The 15,987-nt window shown below is 38.4% G+C and overlaps 3 protein-coding genes across 4 annotated transcripts; 1 reads left to right on the forward strand and 2 right to left on the reverse strand.

The window, feature by feature from the left end:
* Nucleotides 1–1,136: 1,136 nt before the first annotated feature.
* Nucleotides 1,137–3,034, reverse strand: hes6 (hes family bHLH transcription factor 6). Its single transcript, XM_026313659.2, has 4 exons — nt 2,717–3,034; nt 2,538–2,624; nt 2,315–2,402; nt 1,137–1,998 (listed from the first exon to the last, which is right to left on the reverse strand). The coding sequence occupies exons 1-4, from the start codon at nt 2,789–2,791 to the stop codon at nt 1,589–1,591; spliced, it is 660 nt and encodes a 219-aa protein (XP_026169444.1). The 5' UTR covers nt 2,792–3,034; the 3' UTR covers nt 1,137–1,588.
* A 1,667-nt stretch (nt 3,035–4,701) lies between these two features.
* Nucleotides 4,702–8,548, forward strand: itm2cb (integral membrane protein 2Cb). Of its 2 annotated transcripts, none has more exons than XM_026313475.1 (6): nt 4,702–4,913; nt 6,685–6,822; nt 6,938–7,129; nt 7,235–7,345; nt 7,510–7,660; nt 8,317–8,548. In XM_026313475.1, exons 1-6 carry the CDS (start codon nt 4,827–4,829, stop codon nt 8,406–8,408), a joined length of 771 nt encoding a protein of 256 aa, XP_026169260.1. In that variant the 5' UTR covers nt 4,702–4,826; the 3' UTR covers nt 8,409–8,548. The 2 variants fall into 2 exon arrangements, with proteins under 2 accessions (XP_026169260.1, XP_026169261.1); XM_026313476.1 differs by having other exon boundaries at nt 6,941–7,129.
* Nucleotides 8,549–9,988: 1,440 nt separating this feature from the next.
* LOC113134343 (G-protein coupled receptor 55) lies at nt 9,989–14,350 on the reverse strand. The gene is made up of 3 exons (XM_026313666.1): nt 14,256–14,350; nt 12,820–13,561; nt 9,989–11,988 (listed from the first exon to the last, which is right to left on the reverse strand). Exons 2-3 carry the CDS (start codon nt 13,552–13,554, stop codon nt 11,785–11,787), a joined length of 939 nt encoding a protein of 312 aa, XP_026169451.1. The 5' UTR covers nt 13,555–13,561; nt 14,256–14,350; the 3' UTR covers nt 9,989–11,784.
* Nucleotides 14,351–15,987: the final 1,637 nt, after the last annotated feature.

Here is a 15,987-nt window from a genome sequence, read left to right on the forward strand (position 1 = left end):
AAGTACAAGTGTCAGTATGTTGCTGGTAAAGGTTGATCTCATTTTAAATACTTTATATAACGCAGTTTAAACTGTGATGCATCATGTTTTATAACTGTACCTGTGGTTGTCATATAAATATAGCTTATGAAAATAACATATTTTTCCCTGCAATATTGTAGAGTGGAAGAATAAAGAAGCTGAAAAGTACAAAGGTGAAACTCACAACTGTACTCAATTACAGTACATACTTTTTACTTTCCAACACTGGAGATGTACTGAATCAAACAGGAGAAAAACTGCTAATACTCCGCAGGCTCATAGTATTAATCTTTTTTCTAGTCTGTTCACCAAAGATCTTTCCCACAATAGGGGTTTTAAGATCGTGAACAGTGTAAGAAATGACACTTGGTGTGGACATCACAGGAACATCACAGGAGACACTTGACTGGAAATGGATTGTTCAGGATTGCTGTCCTTTCTTATTCATTCAGCTGTAGGAGCTGATGGTGAAGAGGCAGAACAATGTCTGTGGCTCTCACCAGGACCACAGCTGTCATGTCTGCAGACACAAGCTTTCCCAGTGTCTCTGTGAATTAGCATGGAAGTCTTGACCCCATTCTCTGTATAAGATGTTAGAAAAGAATTTACAACTCAATTATTAGTGAATCTAGAGGCTTTATTAGTCATATACACTATGATTTGACAAGAGGCTACAGATATTTATTGTCCCACATAAAGCTCCATGTACAGTATCAAAGCCCACACAAAAATACACAGAGAAACTGATCAGTTGATACAAAAATAGCAGACAGTGGTGGCTTTATTACTTATGAGCCCATATTCCCCCCTCATGATCGTGCAATTTATTTGTGCCCATGCTATTTTAAAACACCAACATCCAAAAGCTGAAGTTATAAAACCCATTTGTCAGGTCCTCAACTAGGCCTATATAAGGAGTGAGTGGATTACTCATTTCACACCTCACAAATGCCTACGATGTGCTAAGAGATCTTGGAGAGAGAGAGAGAGCACACAAATGGCCCACAATTACAGAGTAAGAACTAATATCTTCAAAACAGCCTTGGGTGGGTGGTTAGTGGGATCCTTGTGTGTAAAATGTCTTTTTTTTTTCAAAGAAGCTGCTGGACAAAGAGTTTAAAGCAAGTTGTTTGTCAAGACATTATTTATTGAAAAGTTTAAAGTTGGACAAATCACAAGGTAGCCTACTAACAGTCATATGATTATAAATACATACATAAAGACATTCTAAATAAGAAATAACTTACAGACAACTAACTACTATTTCTAGTGGGACAGCTATTTTCTTACACCCCAGTCAAAATATTGAACAGGTAAATATTTACATATGCATTCTCTGCATTGAAAAGCCCATGCAAGGCCAATACACTTCCAAATAAAGACCCTACAGGTCAATGACCTCAGAAAAACTGATTTAATTACATATTTTATTAAATACATTTTAGTTAATTGTAGCTGAAGAATAATTTTACAAGAGTTTCTCATGCCTTTTAACAAAATTCAAAGTTGTCATCTCAGCAGTGTTTTTATAAATCATTTTTCCTATGCCATACAACATGATGATGATCTACCAGGGTCTCCACACTGACTTGGAGTAAGTCACGGGAGGTAAGCTCAACACATCCTGGCACTCGGCCTCCTCTGAAGACGAAACGTGACTTTGCTCTGAGTCCATATCATCCAGATCTGAACAAAAGTCATCGCTTGAGGTAAATGAAGGGGCTGGAGACACCAGGCCCGTGTACATGCTCTCAGACACGGACCAGGGGCTGTTACTACCGGGGCAGTCCGCCACGGTGACCCGGAGGCGGTCCTCATCTTTCAGGGGCATGCTCTCCAGGAGGTGGTTCAACAGCTCTACGGCCACCGTTGGGTCTATTCCCGGGCAGCTGGACACGAAAGTGTGCACGTCATGCATGCACTGGATGTAGCCAGCGGCAAAACGCTCACAGGCCTCCCGGTTCACAACGTCCTCCTCTGCGGGGCGAGAACGTTAAACAACCGTTAAGCCAAACTCAAATTACCAACGGTCAGTTACAAACGTCCAGCTCTCTGCTGTGATTGGCTGAACAGCACACGCGCACCTGTGACCCCAGCTGATTTGAATATTAATCCGCTGACCGTTAAAAATGAAAAACTTTATTGTTCAGCGGATGAATGACAAGTGAGTTGTGACGGTTAAGACACTTTTAGCAGATAGGTCAATACTTTTTTGGTTAAAAAGTAAAACTTTTATAACAATTTTTTTTTAAAATTGTGCATCCCCAATTCAACACAAACTTGTAACGTTTACCTTCTGCCCGGCTTTGCAGGATGCTTTCCACTCGTTTTACTGTCATCTCCAGCACTTCGGCATTCTCCATCTTTGATTGTAAGGTTAACTGTAGCGTGTGACAAAGGAGGTAAGCAACAACACAGCACAAGGTAACACCAGCTAGCTAAATTAGCACATGTCAAATTAAGTTGGTTAATTTAGCTAATGAACAACCAGTGGCCTTAAAGTAAAAGTATCTTACATCTGCGTCCCCGATGAGAGCTCTGAGTTCTTGTAAACTTTCATTGATGCGAGCCCTTCTTTTCTTCTCGACCAGAGGTTTCCTCATCTGTCCCCAAAAGGCAGGATTAATGAAGATGGTCGGTTTTCGGCGAAGTACAAACAAAAATATTGACAATAAAAGCCCACGCATGACCTTACCTTTCTGTCAGATTTGATCCCACTGCAGTTATCACCTCTGTCCGTTTCGTTTGTGCTGTTACGGATGGGGGCCATGTTGAAGTTGGCGCTGCCAGAAGCCCACTCACTGTACTGGAGGTTGATGTGTAATCCACAGAGCCGTTACAGCTCGGCAGTGGGACAGATGGCCAGGCGATCCGAGCGGCCAACAAAGCTCGCAGGGAGACCGGGTTGGCTAATGCTAACCATTCACTTGCCCCGATGGGGCATGTACGAGGTATATATGACGGTTCATTTACATGTCAATGGGTGAACTGACTGGGGGAGCAGGACACATCGAGGGCGCGCAACGCTCGTACCCGCCAGTCACCAGTAGATGTTAGCTTTTGTCCAAACTTTTGTGTGAATCATGGACCTATATCAGGCCATACAGATAAATAAACATGAAACCAAAGGTTGCCCAAATAATGTCAACAAATCTCTGCATGTGCAGCTGAAACAGATGAAATATTACTGAACCATTTTTAAATACACCATTTATTTTGGATGCTAACATGGTGTTAAAAAACAAGATAAAGTGTTAGTGCAAATGTAGATCATTGTAATAATCATTTCTTGCAAAAGAATAAATAAATGGATAATAACACATTAGGAGTTTAAGGATCACAATCCTAAACAGTACTTTTTCAAGTGGGCTCACCACCATATTCCTGCCACTTCTCACATTGCATCATTAATTTAGGCACCCTCAGGGCCTATTTCATGCTTGATTGTGAGTCATCAGTCCATCTTAAGAGGACTAGGCTAATGCTCTACTCACCCTGTTAAAAAAAATACTAATGTTAATTGGATGATATGAGACATTTGACAAGTACACCACTCTCATCTCAAGAGTGTAAAGAGCCTATAGCCTTTAAAAATGAATAAACAGCCTGAAGCAGTTCTAGGTCTATATAGTGACAACATATACGTGGGTTAGATTGGTTCCAGTGCCTATACTAGTATAACTCCTATTAGAATGTGACACATTTTGTATTGTTTCATGAATTCTGCAGTATACAATTTCAATACACTGTGGGGCTTATATCATTAATAAAGCATATAGACACAACGCCATGTCTATCCACATGTGGTTGACAAGAGTTTGGGGTGCATGTATGGTGTAATTAGCATTTTGAGCAGAGATGTACACTAAGACATGGAGTAGTTTGCCCACTGTTAAATTTGTATTGTCTACTTGACATTAGGGTGTATGTATGTGATAAGTTTTATCATGTAACCATACTTAGATCTCCAGACCTAAAACCCCACTTTGTATCCATGGACAGTGACCTATATTAAAATTGTAAGATGTGTTTCACATGTAGAGGTTTGTACTGTATTATAATATATTTGAGCTTTTAGTTCAGATTACACTGAAATAAAAAATACTTTTAAATACGCAAACTAAGTTATACATAATTTACAAAAGTGTTCTCTGAATTACTGCATGCATTGCATGCCTCTATGAGACCACAAGTGAGTATTTTTAATATTATTTTTAATGTATGTAATGTATATTATTATTTTACAATTTCTTATTTATTTCAAGAGTGATCAGTAGCAGTCGTAGTACTGATGTACTGCCAATTTTACTGCAGTCTAGGCGCTCGATGGGAGTTTGCAACATCCCTACATTTCCGGATGATAGTGTTGGGAACAAGGCTGAGAAAAGGATATGTGGCTTTAAATAAAATACGGAAAGCACTACCATATCTGGTACTTGCTTTCACAATAAGAGCAAAACATAATCTAATAGCATGAAACCGGACATAAAATTATATTTTTTTAAAAGGTAAAGGCTTTAAACGTTCACGTGTATTCATGTATATGCGAGTCAGCCCGTAAACAGTGTATTTCGTTTTAAATGTATGCGTTTTAGTCGGACGCGCACTCTTATTTTGACAGCGGCGAGGCGGCTTTTCCTTCAGACCCACACAGTGCTTGTTCGTCAGAGAAGACGCTCTTCTGAGGTCACAAAGCCCCGGGGGCGAGACTGATCCGCCGCTATATAATCTTGCCGGCTCGGTGGATGAAGCCAGCGCACTGATCCAGAAACGAGACAAAGCAAATATACACTGAGCAAACAAACATGGTGAAGATCACCTTCCAGACAGTTTCAGCGCAGAAGCCTGAAAAAGAGAACGATGGAGACAAGATCACTATACCTCAGGCTCATGTGAGTTTGCACTCGTTGTTTTTCGTTGTTTCATGTTGTGCCATTTGTCTTGTCTTAGTATAGCATTAAGTTAGTAGCTTATACGATGCTGTGTAGGTCAAAGCTAAACGGTTTAACGTGAATGTGCTTAGCGCTAATGCCTAATTTACCCCTTCATCTATTACTTGATAGGGTTTAATTTAATTACTGTATTTTCCAAACTACATATTTTTGAAATAATACACTGTAATTATGCGTTTTTTAACAATGCCAGTGAATGGTTTGATTACAGTACCGTTTATTATCTTGCGTTTTGTTGGTGCAGTTCTATACTAGGATAGTGTTTCCGATAGATTTTTGTGTTATAATAAGAAGGGAATAGATCCAACAGTGCAGACCATCCCAGCCTGGGGATGTTGACATTACGTCACCTTCTTTGCTCACAGCGAGGGCATAATGCAGATGGCAATAACTGTTTGTGTCTTTATTACATTATAAGTGAGTCATAAAGTTTTGTCATGTAATAAACACGTGATAGACGTGCCAATAGCTCGAGTTTTTATAATTTTTGTCGAAATGAAAAGAGCAATCATGTCCCGAATTGATGCATCACGAGGTGTTAAATCACGTGATTCTTGCAAGTTGTCTGAGAGCTCATCATTCTGTGAGTGAGAGATGTAATCCAGCATAACCGCATAGCTAGAATAGTGCATTTAGATTTTTTTTTAAGTGTGGACTTTAGATTAATCCTCTGACTTGTAGATTGCCTGAACCTGAATTAACTGTTCAGGAAAATCAAGCTCGTCAGAATAAGCCCTCCTTTTCTTAGTTTCTTATTTTTTTGGAATGCCTCCCATGACTGAAACATTAGATCATTTTCTGGCACATAAGGGATGTACACCATCCTTCACTGTACCCAACAAATAGCACTTGATGACGCATCCATCACTGGATGGATCATCTGCAAACATATTTTATCACCCATTTATTACGTCAACATAAGTATTACGCATAGTCCTAAAGACTGTGTGGATTCTAATTGGCTGCAGTGCCGGGTTAGGCGTCAGAGCAAATGTGTGTAGATTTATTAATATTTCTGCCTCAACTGAGGGACTCCTGCTCCACGCAATTGGTCTCGTTTTGACTCTCACTGAGGGCGCTAGGGAATGAACTGCAAATATGGAGAGTGGAAGTAGGCCTCTAAGAATAGATCCAGACGGCCACGTGCCAGCATCTTCGTCAGAGCCTGGCACAATCTGTTCCCCCTGCTTCCACTCTCCATAGCAACAGTAGTAAGGAGAAGCAGCAGATTGAATGAGAGACTGTGGGTGGGCATCTGGCATGACTTTCCAATCCATCCTATGTCTACTAGGTCTACTTGCCAGAGTAATGACTTGGCAACCACCTCTTATCAGAATTACCTCTGTTTGGATTTGTACAGAAAAGCAAGGCTGTGTGAGAGATCATCCACTGATCCACTTAGCTGTGTTACCAATATTTTCCTAGTTTTCTCTTAAGTAGTACTCTGATGCTTCATTAAAACTACATCACACTCATACTAAAACTTCAAACAAAAATCTAAGACATTTTTCCTGTCTGCACTGTTATATTAAATGGAAAATGGTGCATCTTTATATAATTTTGCAAATGTTTTGTAATGCCAAAACACTGGGTCTTTCCTAGAACTGAAAATAAAACTGTATTTTAACACTGTACAGAAAGATCCAAATTCAGTGACTTTTACTTGTCAATCCTTACCTGACCTTTAACCAAACTGCTTTTCTCATCACAGGAGCAGCTGGTTCTTCCTGTCAGGCCCAAGAAGCCTTTTCCAGCCGGCCTCTGCTGCCTCACTTTCGGCCTGGTGGTCTTCATGTCAGGGCTGGTGCTGGCCTCTATATACATCTATCGCCACTACTTTATACCTCAGGTTAATATACTCAATCTCCTTCCTCTTACTTGGGCACCAGTACAGAAAGTAAAAAAAAAAAAAATTACCCACAGTAACTGTCACATGCTAATTCAGCTCAATTGTATCCCATTAGCAGATCCCAGAAGACAGCTTGTTCCATTGCCGGGTAGTCTACGAGGACTCAGTGTACGCTCCTCTGAGGGGGCGGCAAGAACTTGAAGAGAATGTCGGCATCTACCTTGATGATAACTACGAACAGATCAGCGTACCTGTGCCACGTTTTGGCAGCAGTGACCCCGCTGATATTATCCACGACTTTGAGAGGGTAGGTCAGGGTGTCTGTGTTTTTACTGGTTTTCTTTACCTAGATTTTATTGAAGTGTTTCATCATGGCACAGGTTTTAACCTATTTTTATGTTTTTTTCCCCAGGGCATCACAGCTTACCATGACATTGCTCTGGATAAATGCTATATCACAGAGCTGAACACAACCTTGGTGATGCCTCCACGGAGCTTGTGGGAGCTGCTTATCAACGTCAAGGTGAGGCATTCACTACATTTGCCTTCAGTGTCAATGCTAAAGCGCTGCGACAGATAAATAGCTGTTGGAAAACGTAAGGCACAGTGTGTTCCCATCATTCTGTCTGTGGTGTTCCTCACACAGACCGATCAATTTACTGATTCATGTATGTTTGCTTGCCACAGAGAGGAACATACCTTCCTCAGACTTACATCATCCAGGAGGAGATGGTGGTAACTGGAAGGGTGAGGAATATGAGACAGCTGGGCCCCTTCATTCACAGGCTCTGCTATGGCAAAGAAACCTACCGACTCAGACGTCGCAACCAGCGCAGACGTGAGTACACACATCAATTTCCTTTTCCAGTGTGCTCAATCAGTATGAGATGCTAAATAATGAGTGATGGGTTGCTATTTTATCACCCTCTTTTACACTAACACTGGTGTATTGTTGAGTCATGTGACTTGTGCTGGAGCATACTATTCATTAAGGAACATATTCCTCCAGCGAGTCAAAGACGATCTGATGTTCAGTTTTAGTGTGTGGGAGCAAAGTGAGTCTGAGTAACCATGCAGTTAATAAATTCAACCAGAACCAAATAGGGGCTTCCTAGTGAACATTTCACATGTTGTCTGTAGTGTAAAATCTTCTTCTGACAGACTGGCAGCCTGATTATTATTTCAGTGCGCGCGTGTGTGTGTGTGTGGGTGCCTGGGAACTTCCTGCCTTGTGAGTCATTCGTAGTGCCAAGGACACATCCACACAATGTGGAGGTGGTAGTGATGCACGAGTGATAACTGTTTCGTTGCTGCCTTTGATTGGCGTGAGAGCAAACTTCCTCTGAGTACATATATGGATGTGATTTGAGGGAATTGTTGCTGATTCAAAACAGACAATGTAGGCATGGTAGCAATAGCAGTAATATGAACACTGCAAACCTCCACTTTCAGTACTGAAGAGATTTTCTGAATGTGTCTTGTTTTCTCTTCCAGGTATTGAGAGGCGTGAGACAAAGAAATGCCACAGCATTCGTCACTTTGAAAACACTTTTGTGGTTGAGACCATCATCTGCGACAAGGTCTAAATCTGAGGCGGAAATCACAGCTGATCAACACTGAAGCCAATTTCTAACCATACCTCTCGAATCCTTTAGGTTTTTAACTGCACTTTAAGAGCAAATATATGTCCAACAGTTTGTTTTACTGATAGGTTTTTTTTTTTTTTTTTTTTTTTTTTTTGTCTCAAGTTGGAAGTTGGAAATGCTCTTTTATTGTTCATGTACAATGTTAATGTCTTTTATTCAGATTGTCTATATATTTAGATGATGTTATATGTGATTATACCTGTAGCTTGTCATGTGTAAAATAAGTTAGTGTTGATATGTCATTTGGTGACATTTTTATCAGAGGACTTGAGTTAATGTTATTTTCTTGGACTTGTCTTTTTTGTGTTTTAGTAAGCCAGTGCATCATGGGTGATGGTAAAGTTACTTGGAAGCTGCTTGCACTGTGCACTTGTATCGATATTTGTTTCTTGGTTGTTATTTTATTTTATTTGAATGTCAGAAAATGGCAGAACATACCTCATGTAGTTTAGATGTTTATTTGCTGGTTTCTATCATTAATTAATGGTGTACATAACTTTGATTGTTCCTAAGCAATATATACTGTAAACTGATTTTCTTTCAGATTTCATATTGTTACATGCATAGATTTTTATCTGAAATTGACTTGTTTTGTGAATGATCATTTCTTTATGGTTTGTCTCTATTTCCTTTGGTATCACACTTTTAGTCATTGGACATTAATGGCTTTAGACTGTAATTAGTAGCAATGCTTTAGAGGGGAAAAAAGGAACCAAAGTCTGCAGTCAGCAAAGCTATGCTTAGTGTTAAGGATATATAAAATATTTATAGTCTAGATCACTTACTGTAGATGATATCAAAGGCTAAAAGTCATTTTGTCGTGCTCTTCCTCCTCGTCACTTAGATTTGCCTGTCTTTAGCTCTTTCCATTTCCCTTCCTATTTTAGCATTATCTCTACAGTATTGATTTCTCCCAACTTAAAAAAGTACAACCTGGAGCAAATAAGTCTCAGTTGAAAGAGACCAATGATATGTGCTCATACTTCACTGTATTGAACACCTTATCTTGCTGTACAGTTGATTTTTTTCATGTAATATTGCTGCTTTAACAATAAATGATCAAACTTTTTTTGTCTTCTGAATGTTAAACTCAAACTCAGTTTCTTTTGTGATCTTTCTCAAACCACATACTGACCTAATGTAACTAAATTCCTTTTCAATGCGTAACTTAGGATCTGTGCTTGATTGTTTCTAAACATCAGAAAACTGCTGCATCACTGATATAAATGTAATTTAAGTCACAATGTGAGTCTTGTGGTTACATATATTTCACTTCTCAGGGGAAGAGGACAGTTTAGTTTCAAAGCTGATATGCTGAATATGTTAGGGAAAAGTTGAGTACGACTATTTCTGTAATATTGTTTCAAAGGTCAAGTTGAGTCATGTCCTAATGTTAAGCTTTGAAATTTAATTTTTAGAACAGACATCAGCCAAAGCTTAACTAGAAAAATACAGACCCATTCTATAGATTAAGAAAATGTACATAATCCTCCTGTAAAGGACTTCTGCTGTGAGAAATTAATTTTACATTTGTGTTTTTATTGTGGCTTGATTTCTTTTACAGACCAAGACCAGGCACGCAAACTGTGCAGGTCAGGTCAAAAGCTCCGTAGCTTCACATGAACAGAAATCCCCTTGATAATAAACTACAAGGGCAGAAACACCAGAAACAAAACAGCTTTGGGTACAAAGAAATTACAGTCTGGACAAAAAGGAGGCTAGCGCAAAATAGAAGTATTGAGATAAGTAATGTGTGTAAACCAGAGCATGACAGTTACGTCTTGTTTTTGGAACTTTTAACAGAGCTTTCACAAACCATTTATATTTAAAAGAGCATTAATGCACAATAAATCCCCCAGTTGAATGTTGTGTTGATTAAAAAACACTTTCTGTAGGGTGACTTTATAGAACATTAGAAAAATAAGGCCAAGGCCATTTTCATAACCTCAATGTACAACTTTCCATTCAGGTTTCGCTTTGTACTACATTTACATAAATCACATCCTGCCACAAACATACTAATATCAAAACAGCCCTGCCAACAGCTTAGACCATTACTGAACATTAAGCTACATTAATCAAATCAAGAGTACATCTATGAACAAGATTTACATTTAATAACCAAAAACATGTTATACAGTTAGCATACACTCTGAGTCTAATGACTGATAAATGTGAACAAATAAACACTGTCAGCTCCTATTAATAAAAGTTTCATTAGACCTTCTACTTGTCTACCTCCTCATTGAGTTTAGGACAATTGTTAGAAATTTGTTTTGTATAATCCTTATGAATAATTTTAGTTTGCATGCAAGATTAGGGATAAATTTAAAATTTAAAAGCAGAGCATGTTACTCAGCCTCCTTTGGACATAGTTGCTTAGATTATGACAAATAAATACTGTTGCAGATGAACCAAACTAAAGTAATGTCAGTAATAAAGATATTAATAAAATATTTAAGTGCAATTTTAAGTTTATAGTCTTTGATTTAAAGATGATAATTTATTCATAGTAGATAATTGAATATGGAAGTTAATATTTGAATTAATACATACAATGCATCTATATACTTTCTTCAGGTTTGTTTACTTACTAGTTGACTTATGTATATCTTATGTATTCTTTTTGTATATGTTTGTATAATATAGTATACAACTGAATTGTATTTGTAACTAAGTCTACCAAAGCGCGTCCCTAATGTGTCGGCTCGGATCTTATGTGGCTTATTCTGATTTTTGGTTAGGGCGTCTGAAATACAAAATTATAATTTGCATACATTTGACTTTGCTTCTTGAGAATAGACAACAATATGCTACGTCATAACTTGCCGATTTAAAATGAATCATCAGTTTCTCATCATTGTCAGTGCGTAGGACCAGAGAACCTGCAAATGCTTTGAGTTTTCTCACCATGTCTTTTCTTCAATCGTCCTTTGCAGCACTGTGGCTTGTTGGTGGATTTTATTTTCGCAACCTACATTTTTGGTATCAAAACTCTTTGAGATTACAGAGGTTCCCACCAATGTCCTGTCACTGGATCAAGCCACGTATTAATACTTATCTATGTTTTTCCTATTCAACATTTTAGCCTTATCCTCAGTTCTGTGCTTAATTGAGGCTGCACTCTGACCTGCGTCACTGCCACCCATTTCTCTTGTGCGATATGCAACGCCTGTGTATAAGGTACCAGCAACAATATTGGCTCATTTTCAGTTTCATTGTCCTGCTAGAACTCAAGAAGCCAGATTCTGTGTTCGCTACTAGCGGTCCTCAGACGACAAATTATATGTTAACTTGAACGCTCTTTGTATCGTGTTCAGACCTCTGAAGTGCTGACAGTGGCTCTTCTGTGGCTGATCGACATTCTGAAGGTGTGTTTGGTGCTCCTCACCTCATGGGCAATGAAGTAGTAGCATAGGGCATCTAGACAGCAGGTGATGTTGGACAAACACATAGCAATCTGTATGAACAGACTGATTCTGGTCTTGTGGCCACAGTCCTGAATGATTTTTTGATGCACCTGGGAATACATAAAGGGTTACACATGCAGGACAGAGAAAAATCCGCCATCCTGCCTACATGTATGAGAATAATAGGGTTTAAAATCTTAGGATAACACCAGAATATGGACTTTGCTGTAGTTTTGTATGTTTTTATCAGGCTCTGTTGCAGATGATCTCTTCACACATCAATTGTTAGACTATTATAATTACTGTAATTACAGTGTTCCAAAATAAAATTCCTCTAACATTTAAATAAATACTATACCCACCCTCCCACTATCAGGGCTGTAAGTGTTGTATACCAGTGGGGGAAATTAGGGGTTGGGTTTTTAACATCGTGTTATTATGGGGAGTATTCAGTTTGATGAAAAAGAAGTGCTATGAAGTCAGTAAGTAGAAGAGTTAGATAGGTCAGTGATGTCTGATCATGCAAATGTTTTTTTTTTTGTGGCCAATATAAAATGATGGTCATAGATGTCATTTAATTAAGAAAAAAAACACACAAAAAATAAAGTAATAATGTAAAAATTATATATATATATGTATATATATATAGATAGTCCATCTTAGATTATTTGTTAATTATAAAATAAATTGGAAATTGTACACACTGTCTGATTTTGTTATGGACATACTGTATCTTATTTTGGAGTGAAACTCATCATTTGTTGAGCCAACATTAATGAGAACTCCTTAAAGCTGTCAGAAAAAATGGAAATTTAAATGCCTACAATTCCATGAGAACTAGCTAAAAACTGAAGATCAAAAGGTCCAGTGAGGTACGACTGTTTTGTCTTCCTTTGTTTGCGAATTACAACCTGTTTCACTTAAAATGCAGTTACTCTCACCAGAAATTGCAGGAGGATGCCCAGGTGGCTTGGTGTGAAAGGCAGCAGGAAGGCACTCAGGCTGCTGTAGATGATCTTCACGCAGGCCTGGCTCTGTGGGCTGCGCTGGCCAGACTGCTGGAGCACCCAGATGGTTTGAGCCGAACAATAAACTACCACCAGTGCAGGTATGAGGAATCCAAACACCTGCAGACAGATGATTAGCGGAGGGCTCCAGCTTTTCTCTGAAAACCCATGGAAGCAGTGGAAGTCTGTGGTGTTGGCCTCTCTGAAGCGGTAGATGGTTGAAGACATTGCTGTCAGCACAAACACCCAGACCGCTGCGCAGGTCCAGAGGGCCACTTTGGGTGAACGCAGCTGCTTGGCTTTGAATGGGTGACAGATAGCCACACATCGGTCTACTGCTATAAACATGATGGTATAGATGCTGCCGTATATCCCAACAAAGTACAAGCTTTCCAAGAAAGAACAGAGAGGTTTCAGGTTGGAAGACCAGCGGTGATTAGTGGAATGCATTTTGAAGGGAAGAGGGAAGAGGAGGAGCAGGTCCATCAGAGCCAAGCTTGTCATGTAGATAGTTGATTCAGTCCATTTTCGCAGAAATATACAGAACACTATCAGTGCTACAACATTGAGAATCAGACCAACAAGGAATATGGGAATGTAGATGGCAGGCTCCAAATATCTCATCAGGAAGTCCACCCGTTGAAATGAACAGTTGGTTTCATTGGCCATGGTGTCACTGCAAGAACAGAGTTTGATTTGATGTGATTTCAACACCTCTGTTAGATTTCAAAACAAGGCTTTCTTTGTGAAAACGTCTGCAAACTTTTTTCTTTCTTTTTTCTTTCCTGTCATTATATTTCCTACACAGACACATATGTAAGATACACCACTATACCAAGCCACTTGAAACCTCTCAGTTTTGTGGGTGCAGGAGCATTGAACTTCTTTTTTTTTTGTTGTTGTTGTTTTTTTAACTTTGTAATGTCAGGGTCACAAACAACAAAGCATGTACGATATATATGACCATAAATCATATGGTCTTTACGTTCAGAGTAGATTTAAATTGAAAGTTTTAATTTTGGTTTCGGACAAATAAATTGTTAAATTACTTGACCATTTGATGAAGCTGAAAATAATCTAGATTTTGAAAGAAATAGTTCGATCATGACCCTTGATCTGTCATGTTAAGCAATTCCAGCAGCATAGCCATGTGTTTTTACTGGTATCTGTTCTAATATACTTGACTAATTTTTAAAAATTCTTTTATACTTAATATTTTTCATTTACAGTGATGGTTGGTCTTATGATTTAAGTATCTAAAGTAAAACTGCTAAACTCCTCAAGGTTAACATTTAACTGCAGCGTTAACTAAGTGACTAGCCTGGTGCTGTTTAATATTAGATACACGTTAAATCCATTTGTGCCCTTACCTTATGAATGCTAGTGTTTCTGTCGAACATTCAGTTTGACTGCCAGTCTGTCTGCACTCTGCCAGACACTTCTGCTTTCTCTAGCTTTGTTGTTTCAACACCACTTCCTGAGTCATGCCACACATGTATGTGTGTTCAGAAGTGCATCACAGCCGTTTAACATCAACATAAAGGTGAACTGGTCCAACGAGTTGGCTTTTTACACCTTACTACTATGATAGCTGCATGAATGATTGACTGCAAATTGCAGAAAGAGTAGGTTTCATTTATGTTTGCAAACACGAAGAGAGACTATGAAGTGATAAATAGTTAGTTTAGTTTGTATTATAAGTGCTGAAACATTTCACAACATATAAAATACAAGGCTAAAACCGTTAATTGATTCTAAAATATGATCATTTGCTGCTTTCCTCTCTTTTATATCACTCTAAGCCAATAAAAAAGCATAACATGTAAAGATATTACTTTTAGTTTGGAGATTCAGTTAATTAGTAAATGAATTGAAATTGATCATAGCTGGAATTAGCAAAGTGGCTGATTAAAAATCTTCATTAGTTTTAACCCTATTAAAAATATAAAAATATGAATATCGTATTTAGCAGGTACAGTGTATACCATCTTAGTTTTCAAGTGTTAGCATGCATAGCTGATGCTATCACAGTGCTGCAATTTCACTCGACCCCACAAATTCCAGTCTCATGTCTCCATCTGAACCAAAGAGGTGAACCGACTGACTGGCCAACTGACCAGCATTGCCAACCCTGGCACTGTTTTCTCAGTATGGCTGAAAATTAGCTGAAAAATGAGAAGTACACAAGCCAAACATCAAACAGTAATTTAAATATAATTAAGGGAACTGCAAATGCTGCATTTCCATCACTATATTAAAAACTCATGTAGGTTGTGAGTGTTCACTGCACCCAGTACATCTAAATGTTTGCTAAACTTAGTGTTTTAATGTTCAAACTGTGTTTGCCATAAAATTTTGGATATTTGGTGTTGAAACATGAAAAGAAAGCTTAGACCAGGTGATTTATATTCTTGGATCTTTTGACCTTCTACTTTTTAGGTCAAAGCCTAGATTGTTTATGCACTTCATCAAAAGTATAAATCTAGCACTGGTCACTGGTGTGTAGGTGTGTGGAAATGAGTCTTTTCCTATAAAACAAACAAAAAAACAACAAACTGAAAGCTGAAGCGCTCAAAGCTGGGTTTTTTTCTTCCTTTTAAGTCGGTGAGAAACTGCAGAGGCAGATTTGGACTGTGATTATGTTTGAGGGTTTCCTGGTTTCAAGTGCTGAGATGACTTAACTGAATTTAAAGTGTGAGAAATTTTTGCCCCCTTTTATCTAATTGTGTAGGATAGTTTAATCAGCAAGCATTGGCATATTTTTGAATCAGAATAAAGTAGAACGATTGAGTGCACAATAATCCGTTTCACTTTCCTCTTTAGAAAAAAAATTGCAAATGAAGCTGCTAGTCACATTGCCATCTGCTACTGTGAAAGAAGTGAGGCAGTGGTCACCACCAGTCTCTGTCTAAATTGACATTTTCCTCTGGGCTCAGATGTGTTTTTGTAAAGTTTCTTTAATATAGTTTCTCAGACGCACTAAATACTTCATCAGCAGTAGAACAAAATGATCACAGTTCTAAAGTGAGAATATTGTTATGATTTGTTGTATTTACTGGCATAGATTTAAAGAAATGAAATATGTTTTGCAGGCCATTTTAT

Source organism: Mastacembelus armatus, chromosome 17, assembly GCF_900324485.2.
Source record: "Mastacembelus armatus chromosome 17, fMasArm1.2, whole genome shotgun sequence".
Lineage (NCBI taxonomy): Eukaryota > Metazoa > Chordata > Actinopteri > Synbranchiformes > Mastacembelidae > Mastacembelus > Mastacembelus armatus.

Bases quoted from the DNA above. Each gene is read 5' to 3' on its own strand.
- LOC113134343 (XM_026313666.1), bottom strand. From the start codon at position 13,554: ATGGCCAATGAAACCAACTGTTCATTTCAACGGGTGGACTTCCTGATG. The intron at 11,989-12,819 runs GTGAGAGTAACT...ATGTATTCCCAG, and splicing joins GCATCCTCCTGCAATTTCTG to GTGCATCAAAAAATCATTCA.
- itm2cb (XM_026313475.1), top strand. From the start codon at position 4,827: ATGGTGAAGATCACCTTCCAGACAGTTTCAGCGCAGAAGCCTGAAAAA. The intron at 7,130-7,234 runs GTAGGTCAGGGT...TTTTTTCCCCAG, and splicing joins TTATCCACGACTTTGAGAGG to GGCATCACAGCTTACCATGA. The intron at 7,346-7,509 runs GTGAGGCATTCA...TGCTTGCCACAG, and splicing joins AGCTGCTTATCAACGTCAAG to AGAGGAACATACCTTCCTCA.
- hes6 (XM_026313659.2), bottom strand. From the start codon at position 2,791: ATGGCCCCCATCCGTAACAGCACAAACGAAACGGACAGAGGTGATAAC. The intron at 2,403-2,537 runs GTAAGATACTTT...CACACGCTACAG, and splicing joins CTCTCATCGGGGACGCAGAT to TTAACCTTACAATCAAAGAT. The intron at 1,999-2,314 runs GTAAACGTTACA...CTCGCCCCGCAG, and splicing joins CCTGCAAAGCCGGGCAGAAG to AGGAGGACGTTGTGAACCGG.